Here is a 13,194-nt window from a genome sequence, read left to right as displayed (position 1 = left end):
AGAGATTTTGGAGCTCGGTACACACATAACATACGGTGCTCCGCATTATAAGGCGCCCCGCCCATTTTGGACAAAAGACTTTTAAGTGTGCCTTATGGTCGTGAAAATACGGTAATCGTGTTGGCAAGAAATGAAAGCAATTCCATGGAACAAACACTAGAATTGAAGTTGTGAATGTGGGTCACTGCGTCTGACAGTGCTTAGGCCGGCAGAGAAGACCTTGCTGGCCCTGATGGCCCATCACTGTGCAGAAGGTTGTAGCTCATGAGCATGAATCACTGCCATCCTTACACAAAGCCATGTTCTGTACATATGCACCAAAGAACTTGAGGAGAACACACACTTGAGGTATTTCATTTTTATTTCCAAGGCTTTGCTGTCATTTGTCACATCAAACACCTGACTTGGTCCAGCTGGTCTGCTGAAAGCCAGCCCAGAACAGTAAAGCTTATAGTCCTGCTTTTATCGGGACTTGATCTCCTTCGGTCCTTCCGGAACACAATGTGCAGCCCAGTGGCTAAACGTCGATGAGGTGTCCAATTCAGAATCAATCTGATGGTCACAAGTGAAATATACACACGTGTAATCCAGTTCAAGTATCCCTGCTCTGATTCATGGCACATGCTTCCAAGCTGCACTGAGAAATAGAAAAAGAGGCAGAGCAAACCACCCTTTTGGTGGAAGCAGTGGTCCAAATTGCTCAGCTGCTGGTCCTAAACGTAAAAGCCAATTCTGTGGCAGGCAATAACACACCCCTTGCCTCTGCTTCTACCACTTTCTTCCTTTTGGAAACATCCCTCAGAAATGACCTCGCATAGCGGATGCCCACGAGTCAGTGACAGCCACAGGATCTGACCACCATGTTGCGGTACTTCTTCAGGATGACATTGGAACTGTCGTCAAAGTAGAGCACGGAGATGCCGTGGAGCTGCGTGGGAGCACAGCAGGGCTTAGGCACTGTTCCAGGGTTGATGAAGTGCACCTGTGGTTACGAGACGTATTAATCAGCTGACACGCTTGGCACACAACATCAAGTGTTCAGAAAAACGGCTGTCATGGTGTCCCAGACTCACTAGAGTTTGCACAATAGCGTGATTGGTGGCATTCATGTAGGAGTTGAGAGGGAAGGCGCACTCCCCCTCGCAGTAGTAAGCTGCGTAGCCCTCTGGTGCGATGATCCAGTCCTGATCGACATAAAGCAGAAAAAGTCAGTAAAGTATCTACTTTTTTGATATCACCAAATGCTAAATATTCCCCATACCTGCCATCCTAAATCTCTGAAACTGACATACAGCTCGTGTTTTTTGCATCCGTCTTTCAAGGTGCCCAGATGATCTAAAATGGAAAGCAGTATTAACAATTAAAATGTGTATGCATACAGTACATGCAGCATCTGATGATGTCATATTTGAGCGCTACAAATCGGCCACAGTCATCCCTCGCTACGTCGCTGCCTCACTCTGTCTTGGTTTTTCCAATAAATGATCACTGTTTCGTTTTTTAATACAGCCTATTATTCATCAACCAAATGCATATTTAAGCCAATTGTACGTATTCTTGGCCTAAATGAAGCATTTCCAAGCATAAAAATGGCTAAATGAATTCAAATACAAATATAAGGTGTTCAGAAGATGTGATATCAAGGGTAGTATGGTGTGTGTGACCCCTTGCGTGCACCTTTTAAGAAGCAGGACTTGTGTGACGTCAGCTAGCTAGAGTTGACCGTAGTAGATAATCAGTGGAGAGAGTGGCTGACAGCAGCTCCTGTGTGAATGTTCACTGCATGTGTTCTCTGCTTGTTAATAAAGTGATTGAAGTGCATTATGGGTCTTTCCTTAACCTCAAACAGGGGCAGTATTCTACACTAGTCACTAGCTGTCAGTAACGTTACATTGACGAGACAACAGCCACATCAGGAAGTATGTTGTCCCTGCTCCCCCCATTTACACGTTAACACATTTAGAGCAACACACACAAGCACCAGTCTTATTTATGTCTTATTTTATCTTATTATGTCTACTATATTGGGTAATAGGAGTGTAAAGGTGACTATAGGGGTGTTATTTCATGTCTAGAGGGCTCTAATCATGTTAAAAGGCATATTTAGAAGGTGGTAAACAGGTTTACTATGTCTTATATGTCTTATTTTCTCTTATGTCTACTAAATTGGATAATAGGAGTGTAAAGGTGATTATAGGGGTGTTATATCATGTGTGGAGGCCTCTAATAGTGGTAAAAACTGTATTTAAAAGGTTACAAACAGGTTATTCTATTTATTAATACTGAATCCTAGTTTGCAAAAATTCAATTATCGCGGCCGGGTCTGGAACCATTTAACCGTGATGAACAATGGATGACTGTATACAATTTTAAAAAGGAAGTAAGAAGTCATAGAATTGTGACAATAATGAGTAATCAATTAAAATGAAAGTAGAATTTATTAAAAATAATACATTACAAACAATAAGTAAAATAATAAAATAAGAATTTAGAATTCTACACAATTATTCAAAACATTATTAAAGTAATATTTTAGCAGGAAAATGTTGTTCAAGTAATAAATGAATGAGACTAGAGTGAAAATAGGGTGTACAATAAAGGTGGGAATAATTAGCGATGTCAGCAAGTTGTATTTCTATGGAGGAAGAAATACAAATTCTGCACAACATAAGCAAGAACTTTTATTTCATGAGCTTCCACATTCATCTAAATCTATCTCATCTGATCTTATAAATCTTTTCAGTGTACATTCTGTAGGCCATGTTTAAAGTGGGCACCTGTTGCGGCCTCCGCTGCCTTGAGGGCATCTTGGACAGTCCTCTGGGGTTTTGCACGGTTGGAATGGCGCCCTTTGTGGCCGTGGACGGAGCGGATGTGGCGAAAGCGAACCTCGTTGGACTTGAAGAAGGCCACCAGGAAGGGCTGCTTGTCCCGTGCCCCGCTGCCCGTTAACAGCCCTGCCAATCGGGGGTGCCTCTCGTGGCCTGCATTGGGATAGCGTGATTAGCATTACAGACTGCATAAACAATGCAGGGTTTCCTTCTTTATTTGTTTGTGTCCACTTTTTGCTTGTTTTTTTTCGTTTGTTCCAGTACAAGTTCATCAGAACATCATGTCTAACAGGCAATATTCAGTCTAGTTAGGCTACAGGCTGACCACGGCTGTCTTGCAGGACCAGATGCAGGCCGAAGTTGTGCTCAGGGTTGGCCAGCCAAAGATTACCGGTGGCAGTCAGGTCAAAGATAAGCCAGCCCTCATCTGCAGCCCACACTTCTCTTTGGTCCACCAGCAGCAGATCTGCTTCACTGGGGGAAGATAACACGAGGTCATGAAAACATCAATAAAACCAAGTGATTCTGGTATTGCTGTCCAGAGAACATGGACTTGATAAGTTCCAGTTGAAGGTGGAACACGAGGTAACTAGTTGGTCAGTCAGGATCGATGTGATCTATCAGCTGAAGCCTGCTTTAGGAAAACATCACTAAACAATATGCTAACGTCACACGTTGGATGCTGTGTGGTCTCTACAAACACCAAATACGTGTCGTCTTAAAGGCTGATTTGGCAGACAATAATATCACTTTGAGACCCTCAGGCAGACGTCTGTCTTTTGTCCCGACGCCTGCTCGTCTGCGCTGAGTGGCCTTTATGTGTGTGTCCGTGAATGACAATGGTCTTGCCCTCATCACCGTCGTCAGCCCTGCCGTCGCCGATGGACCCCTCCTCCGTGTCCCACCACAGGCTGAGGTACTGCCAACAGTACAGGAGTTTGAAATGTGGAAAAGGCTGCAACACAGCAGCCTTCTCATCATCCTCCAACCTTTGACTGTGTCATGGCATTCCCAACAGCTGGGATCTTGTTAGCCATTAAATACTGAGCAGATGTTTCATTCTTACAACAGAGGTTTGCTGGAACAGATATATCTGATAACCACCACTGTAAAAAGCAATAGAAAGGCTCCAAAAGCATCCACAAAGTCAAAATAAAGACATTTCATGAATGTGATGGACACAGGGAGCAGAAGAGAAATAGCATGCTGTCACGTAAAGGGATAAGGGTACAGACAGTACTGTAGGTTTGAAAAAGGACCACGTATATACCAGTTCTGTATGAAAGGTACACTCACTGTTGCTTTTGCTGCAATCTGGCGCTTTATAGAAAATAACATGATAATTAAAAATTCAATCAAACGACCTTCTTGGTATAAACGGAAAGGTAAACACTGGGGACTGGAAGTATATACAGTACGTAGTAGTATGAAACCCGGATATGCGATCAAAGGTCAGCAGGAAATAATGCATGTTTATGTCTGTTGGTTTGTATTACGGCTGCATGGTGGTCTAGTGGTTAGCACGTTGGCCAATACAGTAACAAGACCTCGGAAGACCTTGGTTCGATTCTCCCTTGGGCATTTTCTGTGTGGAGTTTGCATGTTCTCCCCGTGTGTGCATCTCCGGGTACTCCGACTTCCTCCCACCTTCCAAAAACATGCAGGTGAGGTTAATTGGAGACTATAAAGAGTCCATAGGTATGAATGTGATTGGTTGTCTATATGTGCCCTGCCATTGGCTGGACACCAGTCCAGGGTGTACCCCGCCTGTCGCCTGAATGGATAGGCTCCAGCAGGCTCCAGCATGCCCCCCGACCCTAATGAGGAAGAAGCAGTATAGAAAATGGATGGATGGTTTGTATTGCACATCAAAAACGTCATCAAATACAAATGGCAGGAGCAAAAACGGCTTGTTATTATTGCATTCAAGGATTGACTCTGGGTGTTTGGATTGTTCTTTGACATTTTGTGTATTTCTTTGCAAAACCTAAATCCAAAATAACAAGTGATGTAAAGAGAAGACAGCGAGAAGAGAAGAAGAAGAATATAAAGTTATGTGACGTCAGCGGTGACGCTCGTCACCACGAGTTGTCATCCGTATCAAAGTTAAGACGGAGTGTGCTGCTGTTTTGCCATTAACACTTGTCAGCTTTCTTTTTACAATCGTATGTACCGGTAGTTAAGAAAAAAATGTTTTGTAACTTTGTAAATAAGTTTTAAAAATCTGTGCAGTTACTAAAGGTTATTTGATGGTGATGGATGATCTTTATTGTCATTATTGACTAAATTAACCCAAAATAATGTTGTTTTTTTTTCAGCCTGAGGGAATAAAGAGCTGTAATGCCAGGAGGTACCACTTGTAGCCAAGAGTGTATCTTTTGCTGTGATTTTTGTCCAGCAGGCAGAGTGGAGTGGAGTGGTATTGCAGGATGCAGATATCGTGGAAAATACGCCTCAGAAAAGCGAGGGTTTTATAGCAGGGCTGGGTAAACTTCTTGACTTCTGGCCCACATGGGGTTAAAGATTTGGCAGTGGGGCAGGACTATATATGTATGTTTGGCAGTCGAGCAAAAGCACAGAGAAACAGATTGAAACAACGTGGCAAAACACAACGACAACGTTAAAAACACCCATCAAATATAAATGATCACTTTTCTACAGAACACTTGCTTGTTTGACCTTCTACATCCTCTCCATCCTGCTCTATCAAAGCTTTGTCTTCCTGGAGCTGCTGCGACGTAGTCCCTGTGATTACCGTAATGACCAATATATCACTAGAAAGTGCAGTCTCAGAAAACCTATGGGAATGTAAAAATACCATCACAAATCCTATTGTTTAAAAGTAGAGAAAATATCATTTTTTATGGGTAGTTTGCCCGTGTCTGCACTGTACTTTCACACCATCAGCATTTACACAGTAATTGCCAAATCTTGTTTTATTTTACAGAACAGTATGAGCACAATGAATGATTATATTCTTTGTGGATGAATTAGAAGCTTGGTGGAGTAATGGGTTAGGCCCAAATCAATACGAAGCAAACACAGTTAGTGGTTTGCTTTGCAACAGGTCACAAAAATGTCCATCACTGCTTTTCAAGGTCAAAGCTGATGTGTGTGAATATGTTGTTGTCTTGCTGAAAACACCAGCATAATAGATCTGCTTTCATGGATGACTACGGACATGTGAGAGGCTGAAATCAGAGGATACAGTATTTATATTCCTAGAATACCAAAGTAGTTGTGGATGAATTGTGCAATTGATGAATCATGGATTGATCAATGAAATGTTGCAGCGCTACACAAAACACACTAGAAGAAGTAGCAGAGGGATGAAAAAGATGCTTTACCTGTCGGCAGTCTCCTGCAAGGCCTGGTAGATGCTGGCTCGGAATGTCTCATTCTCATAGCGTTCCTGGATCAAATCTTTAAAAATCCTGAATTCCGCTGCTGTGACAGCCTCTCCCGGCGGAATACGAGAAACATCAAATCTGAATTCCCTTCGGTGCTTCTGGTACAGAAGCTCTTTATCCTGATCGACTGTTAGGAAAAGAAAAAAGAGGAAATTGTGTATTTATATCTTCAAGTCTAACATTTGGCAGCACACGGAACTCAACATTTGATTGAGGCTTTGGCATGCGTGTTGTTATCATGAACTATATACCAATAACAGCAGGCTTTATTAGATTAAAGCAGCCGCCACACACTAAACATACAAACATTTCTCCCTTGTGAAGAAAAGTCAAGCCACTGTGAGACGCTTAACTAGCCGATGATGTCAAAACTGTTGCAGACTCCCACAGTTCTCTGATGTGTGTCGCCCTTCGCCACATCTCGGAAGGGCCGCAGCAGGAATAGAAAAACTCTCGCCTCAGTCTGCGACGCGACTGATCTAAACATCACTTAAGTCTGCCGTACATGCCAATAGGGGGGATAAAATACACCCTGCACCCAGTTTGGCTCACACATGTGTCGACCACAAGAAAAGGCCCATTAAAGCGCTGCCCGGAAAACCACAGCTGCCAGCGTGCTTTTCCAAACACATTCACATTATGCACAGAAACCCACACAACTCATGCCCCTTGCCAGACTGTACCACACACACCTCCCTGATCATTTTCCCATGCATCACTGCCCCACCATTCCATTCCAATTGTTGAGGATAGATGTCAAGCAGCAGTGGCTGCTGGCACTGTGGTTTCTCCTTCTCCGTCCTGCACTCGGGCTTTCCACAACAAAGACCCCAACGCTTCCTGACACTTCCCAGTGCTTTTGCAGCATTGGTCAACGCGTCTAGGGCTCCAATGAAGGTGAAGCAGCGCAGCTGTTAGACAGCCGGCTGACATCATCGCAACGGCGCACATTTGAATTTCGTAGCCCGAAAGGTCTGACACTGGCTCAGCCTTCTCAAAACACACACAGCCCACTCGCTCTTCACAACCGAGCATTCTGAGCCCTGGTCGTCATTTGTGTGACCGCAATTAAATGCTGGAAGGGAACAGTGGGTGTTTTTATGAAAGCAATAATTGCTTGTAAGGACTTGGTGTGTTTATTTTAGGGACCATTAGCTGCAAAGATCACACCTCAGATATGCTGACTTCCCTCTGGGAGGCATTTCAACACTTCAGTTTGCCCCTGACGCCGCATGGCCACACAGACGTGGGGCTTCCATTAACCACTGGTGATTTTACAACATGTTTTTTTCAAGAATCAGCTTGGGTGGTTTTCAGACGTATGAGAAAAAACACCGTTTCTCTGAATGACTCCCCAGGACTGAAAATATCAACTGAATCACTTGTCCTCTGATGTCTGTTACACACGAGAACACTTCATCACACTCACACCATCATGTCGGCACGTTGACCTGTTTGACAGCATTGCACATTGTCGCCTGTCCGTTCTTGTGTACGTGATGAGTAATGGTCTCACCTTGGCCACCCCAATCAAACATTTCTGGAAGTGCTGCTCTAACCGCTGGTTGTTTATACTAGGGACCGTCAATAAATGAATAAATAATTTACGCTGAAGAGAGTTTGTTTAAAAAAGTCATATATTCTAAATCAAACCACAAGGTAATCTATAAGCATGTCACATGATTAGTCCTACCCTAAAAGTATTTTGCACGCCCATTTTTTCAAATGTGATCTTTTATTGGCTCTTTTATTGGATTAGTAGCTGACTCTCAGAGGTTTGTTCCAAAAGCCAAACAGTATTGTTGGTCATGCTGTGGAATAAAAAAGTACATTCAGCAATACTTTGCTTGCATCACTTTTCATGCTGTTTTCACAAACATATCCAATTCCACTAATTCATGTTTGCAAGAAAAGCATTTTTTTTTTTTTAAAGGATCGGTACCAAGCCAAAAATGTGTATCAGGACATCCCAAGTTATTAATACAAGGAGTTGAAGCAAATATTGTTTGATCCTTTGGATATACTACTACCAGTAGGAAACTCCTGACAGGGGGCCCCCAGGCCGTACTTTGGACACCCCTGGTATGGAATAAGAAGGTTAAGCCATTTTCTGCGGAAGGAATACTCGCCTTGACCCCGCTACAGGAGCCCTGAGAGCAGCTCAGCCGCGCTGATTTTTATTTGGTTTGTGAATCTAGAACACCCTGTGCTGCGTTTCTTGTGGGAAAGCATCTTCCTAAATGAAAGTCTGTCAGAAACGCCCATACGCCCACGTGAAAACTACATGAGCACAGTGCATGAGCACATGCACTTGAAATCCCTCAGGTGCACTTTGACACTTTTGACTGTGCATTCTGTGCTCAGCCTCTAAAAGCACACTGACTGATTTCAAAAGCTCGTCACCTCTGCAGCGGAAAGACCATAATCCATTTAAGTCTTGAAGCCATCACGCGGGGACCACCAACACAATGAGCGGGGCCCAAGCTAAAATCTCCAAAAAACGACCAGCATGGGATGCTTTGGTGTGCTCCAGGAAGAGAACCCCCCCCCACTAATCATGTCTGCCTTCACACCCGTTCTTCCATATTCAGCAGGGAAATGACGCACGCCTCATGTTTATGTTCTTTCAGATGAGTTTCATACTAAATATCTCTTTATTTATCTAAGTTCAAACTCAGTAGACTAAGAGCATCCCAACTGACCTTTAACCTTTCACCAGGACCTGCAGCAGCAGCATCGCTACATGATGAAACGTAACATCCACATATAAAGTTCCGTCATGTAGAAGCCACTGGAAACACTACGAAACACCAAATGACCCAACAGTGCATCAAAGTGTACTTTAGACCAGCACAGGTAACTCAAGCAGCTCTCTGAACGCAGTTCTAGACGCAGTTTTCATTCTAAGTGTCTCACAAGTGTGCATCTGCTCTAACAATATTGTTTGTAGAAGTTGAATTCTTAATTCTGATAGGAGGCGACCTCAGACAACATCAAATAAACATAAAGCATCAAATGGACTACAAGGAAAATGAAAGACAGTCTGATGGAACAACTACGTCAGCATGACATCGATTGTTTAGCAATTACTGCTTTGACTTCATGCAGTCGCAATGTTTCATTTAACAATGAATAATTCATTGGATAATAATTCATGTAATAAGTCACACACTGCATTATTCATTTACAATCAGCATTTATTCACCAATTGACACATTTCACTCCAGTATTTACTTCTACACTCATTCATCTTTAACCGCTGCACTTACATTTCAGGGGCAGATCTAGCTTTTTTGAAAAGCGGGGGGGGTGGCCGAGGCCGCAGGCCGAGGCGCTGGAAATGGAGCATGGGGTCTGGGAGCCCTCCCCCCGAATTTTTTTTTTAAATTGGACCCTTATTCCCTGCAATCTGGTGATATCCGAGGCCAATTTTATGTCCTTAATTTCAAGAGTTTGTTGTTATTTTTATCTCTTTTATCTTATTTTTGTCTCATAGCCAATCAGAACCACATAATGTGTGTTAAGGTTCATCAGTAAACCGAAGTCTGAGATCGTAAATATTTTGTGGGACATCGTAATAGCGTAATGAGGGGTAATCTCTGGGTTGTCAATGTCAAAGTGTGCTGGCCGCCAGCCAGATTGACCGGCTATTCAGATAAAAAGACCGTCTATTTCCCACTGGGAAGCAATCCCTAGCAGTGTTTAATTACTTTCACTTCATAAACCCTCCAGCCCAATGCCCAAACTGATATCAAGGATACATGCTGACCCTATCCTGCATGCCGCCAGCTTACCACCTACCACTACACAGTGCAGCATGTAGTAAGCCATACACATGTACAGCCAGCCTAGAACGGTGTAGCATCCTCCTGACCCAAAAAGCAGACCACAAAATATTCCCTGGGGCTCCCCTCCCCTAGAGTCCCTCCATATAAAGAGTTGGGACATGACGAGTCGAAAAAATACGGTCACGTGACTCGTGGAGCCATCTTGGGGCCAAATTCGCTTCGCGTTCACCTTTTCTTTACCGTATTCTTGGCCGTATTCTTGTTTATTCCCCAAAAATGCCGGGTTGTTGTGCATTTGGATGCACAAATAGACATGACAAGGGTTTCAAGCTGTACAGATTCCCTTCAGATGTCAACAGACGGACAATTTGGGAAAATAAAATCAACCGTTTGGGCTGGAAGCCGAACTCGTCTTCAAAGCTGTGTGAGGTAGGCTCTGTATATGTTAACATGTTTAATGTCACAATGTTTAGACAACCTGCCAGAGCCACCTGGGGCGATGTTACTAAGTTTAAGGCATCTCGTCATGAGCTTGGCACATTTTGGAGAGAGTGTGTTTACCTAAATATTGTGTTCTACTTCATTGGTTTGATATAAGAAAGTAGCCTAAACGTAAATATACTATAAAAAAGGAAACAATAAGGCAGTCATGGATGCTTAGAGTTAAGAATGATCCTTGTGTAAACCACCTCTGGTTGCAAATGAAGTCATCCATGATCTCCAGCAAACTTATAAAACTGCATTCATTTTGAGATCTGTTGGCATTGAATGTATCGTAAAATTCTGCTTTTTATTCCATTTACAGTTGAAACCAAATGTTGAAGTTAATGCAACTGTTCCATATTCAACAGAATTCATATTGTTTTAATGTAGACTGCATTTGCATGATGTCCATAACTGTTCAACAATGTTTTCATTCATCCAGTCAAGTCAGTCAAATGACACCATATTACACATTAGAAAATATAGATCTATAAATTGTTATAAAACAGACATTTTGCATGCGTCCCTTTGTGCAGAGACATTGCAATTTACATGCATTGTCGTACTGTGCACGCAAGCCACGCGCTTGAATTGGCCCCAACATGGCGGCGTAATCTCAGTTGTCATAACTCTCTTTATGAAAGGACGCTAGCCTCCCCTGCTCCCCCAGCCGGCCTAGCTCTGGGGTCAGTTGACTGACTGTGGCCTGGGGTGATCTGTCTTGGTACTAGTAGCAGTACTAATAAATCAACGTGTACCGGTTTAGACATACATGTACCTTCACTGGGACTGGGTGACTGCAATCCAGGATGGTTTATCATTTTATTAGCTTTTATTGTGGCAAAGAAAATCGTGGGTGCCCCAAAACGGGGGGGTGTACACCCCCCATACCCCCTCTAAATCCGCGCCTGCTTTTATTCATTTCATTTTAGTTTAATCGTTGACTCAAACCTTGCACATTTACTGGTACACATTTTTGATTGAACACACTTTATTCTTCTTATTATTTTGGATTTTATGTTTCATTCTTCCAGCAGCCTTTTCCCTTTTTGAGAAGATAGTGTGGATGGTCAGTCAGTAAAAGACAAGAAGAAGGGGTAGGATTAAATCAAATAAACTCTGCATCTTCCTCCTCCTTTTTGGACATTATGATATAATAATAATTATAATTTATTTATTAAATACGTTATACGGTATACCTGAGACATTTTTACATATCTAGAAAAGTGACATAAAAAACCAACTTACCCAAGTTGACAAAACTCATCACCATATCAGCGTCATCCAGGAAGCGACTGTCCTGCAGGGTGACCATGTCGGAGGCCAGGTGGGGGTTGTAGCTGGAGTATCTGCTGTGCGGTGCGTCTGCCGAGGCAGTGTTGTACAAGTCCAGCATGAACATCGGGGCTGCGGTGTGTCTGCTTTGGACGTGAGTGGGTCGCGGGCGACGAGGCAGCCCCAAGATGGACAGGATCTCTCGCTGCATGTCCCTGCGCTCCTGGCTCCTCAATCGGCGCTGGATGAAGCTGGAGCGCACCTCGTTATCCGTAGAGAAGTTGGAGAAGGAGAGTCCACAGCTCCACGTCGTGACAAAAATCATGATAGTCCCCAAGGCGCATGTAAGCATTTTGACCATATTTTTTACTCTCTCAAAGATATCAGTGAAGTAACGAATCAGCCGTAGATATCACCAAGAGCAGATATATTCTTCTGAATGTCCAGCTGCAATCATCTGCTGCTGCTCTGTGCTGTTCTGTCGGATTCTGTCGTGCTTCTTCCTGATGGCATCTTTGGAGCCAGACGAGAGTCGGCTGGATCGATACAAGCACCGATAGCTATGATACCACAAGCAGTGTCAATATCCGATCGATACTAGTGTGATTAGATCAATATTCTATGTTTAGTTTCACAAATATTCTTGTTTTTCTTGTGTTGTTCATACTGTTACATTGTTGATACTGTATATACTGGATGACACATTCTCCAAACCTGCACAGATCGTCACAAGGATCTTCTATTCTACATGCAAGATGTGAAAAAGTGTTTTGTCCCCTTCCTGATTTCTTTTTTTTGCATGTTTGTCACAATGTTTCAGATGATCAAACAAATGTAAATATTAGTCAATGACAACACAACTCAACACTTCATGCACTTTTTAAATGACATTTTATGATTAAATCAAAGCTACATGTCCCTGTGTGAAAAAGTGATGTCCCCCTAAAGCTAATAAGTGGTTGCCCCCCCCCCCCCCCCCCCCCCCTTAGCAGCAACAACTGCAATCAAGCGTTTGTGATAACTTGCAATGAGTCTCTTACAGCGCTGGGGAGGAATTTAGCACAATTGTTGTCATTCAGCCACATTGGAGGCTTTTCCTTGTTAAGGTCATGCCACAGCATCTCAACAGGATTCAGGTCAGGACTTGGACTAGACCACTCCAAAGTCTTCATCCATTCAGAGGTGGACTTGCTGGTGTGTTTTGGATCATTGTCCTGCTGCAGAACCCAAGTTGCTTTCAGCTTGAGGTCACCAACATTCTCCTTCAGCACAATTCATGCTTCCATTGATCACAGCAAGTCTTCCAGGTCCTGAAGACCATCACACTACCACCACCATGTTTTACTGTGGCTATGTGGTTCTTTTTCTGAAATGCCACATGTAATGGGACACACACCTTCCAGAAAG

General features: G+C 43.2%; 1 protein-coding gene across 1 annotated transcript; it reads right to left on the bottom strand.

The window, feature by feature from the left end:
- Positions 1 to 353: 353 nt before the first annotated feature.
- LOC129185835 (bone morphogenetic protein 7-like) lies at positions 354 to 12,423 on the bottom strand. The gene is made up of 7 exons (XM_054783355.1): positions 11,761 to 12,423; positions 6,179 to 6,368; positions 3,157 to 3,305; positions 2,778 to 2,984; positions 1,262 to 1,335; positions 1,074 to 1,184; positions 354 to 982 (listed from the first exon to the last, which is right to left on the bottom strand). Exons 1-7 carry the CDS (start codon positions 12,146 to 12,148, stop codon positions 833 to 835), a joined length of 1,269 nt encoding a protein of 422 aa, XP_054639330.1. The 5' UTR covers positions 12,149 to 12,423; the 3' UTR covers positions 354 to 832.
- Positions 12,424 to 13,194: the final 771 nt, after the last annotated feature.

The sequence above is a fragment of the Dunckerocampus dactyliophorus genome, chromosome 8 (assembly GCF_027744805.1).
Source record: "Dunckerocampus dactyliophorus isolate RoL2022-P2 chromosome 8, RoL_Ddac_1.1, whole genome shotgun sequence".
In the NCBI taxonomy this organism is placed as follows: Eukaryota; Metazoa; Chordata; class Actinopteri; order Syngnathiformes; family Syngnathidae; genus Dunckerocampus; species Dunckerocampus dactyliophorus.
Note: the sequence above shows the minus strand (reverse complement) of the source record. Positions and strands in the feature narration are given on the sequence as shown.

Excerpts from the sequence above, each read along its gene's own strand:
- LOC129185835 (XM_054783355.1), bottom strand. The coding sequence starts at position 12,148 with ATGGTCAAAATGCTTACATGCGCCTTGGGGACTATCATGATTTTTGTC. Across the intron at positions 6,369-11,760 it reads GATGAGTTTTGTCAACTTGG|TCGATCAGGATAAAGAGCTT; the intron begins GTAAGTTGGTTT and ends TTTTCCTAACAG. Across the intron at positions 2,985-3,156 it reads GGTCCTGCAAGACAGCCGTG|GCCACGAGAGGCACCCCCGA; the intron begins GTCAGCCTGTAG and ends ATCCCAATGCAG.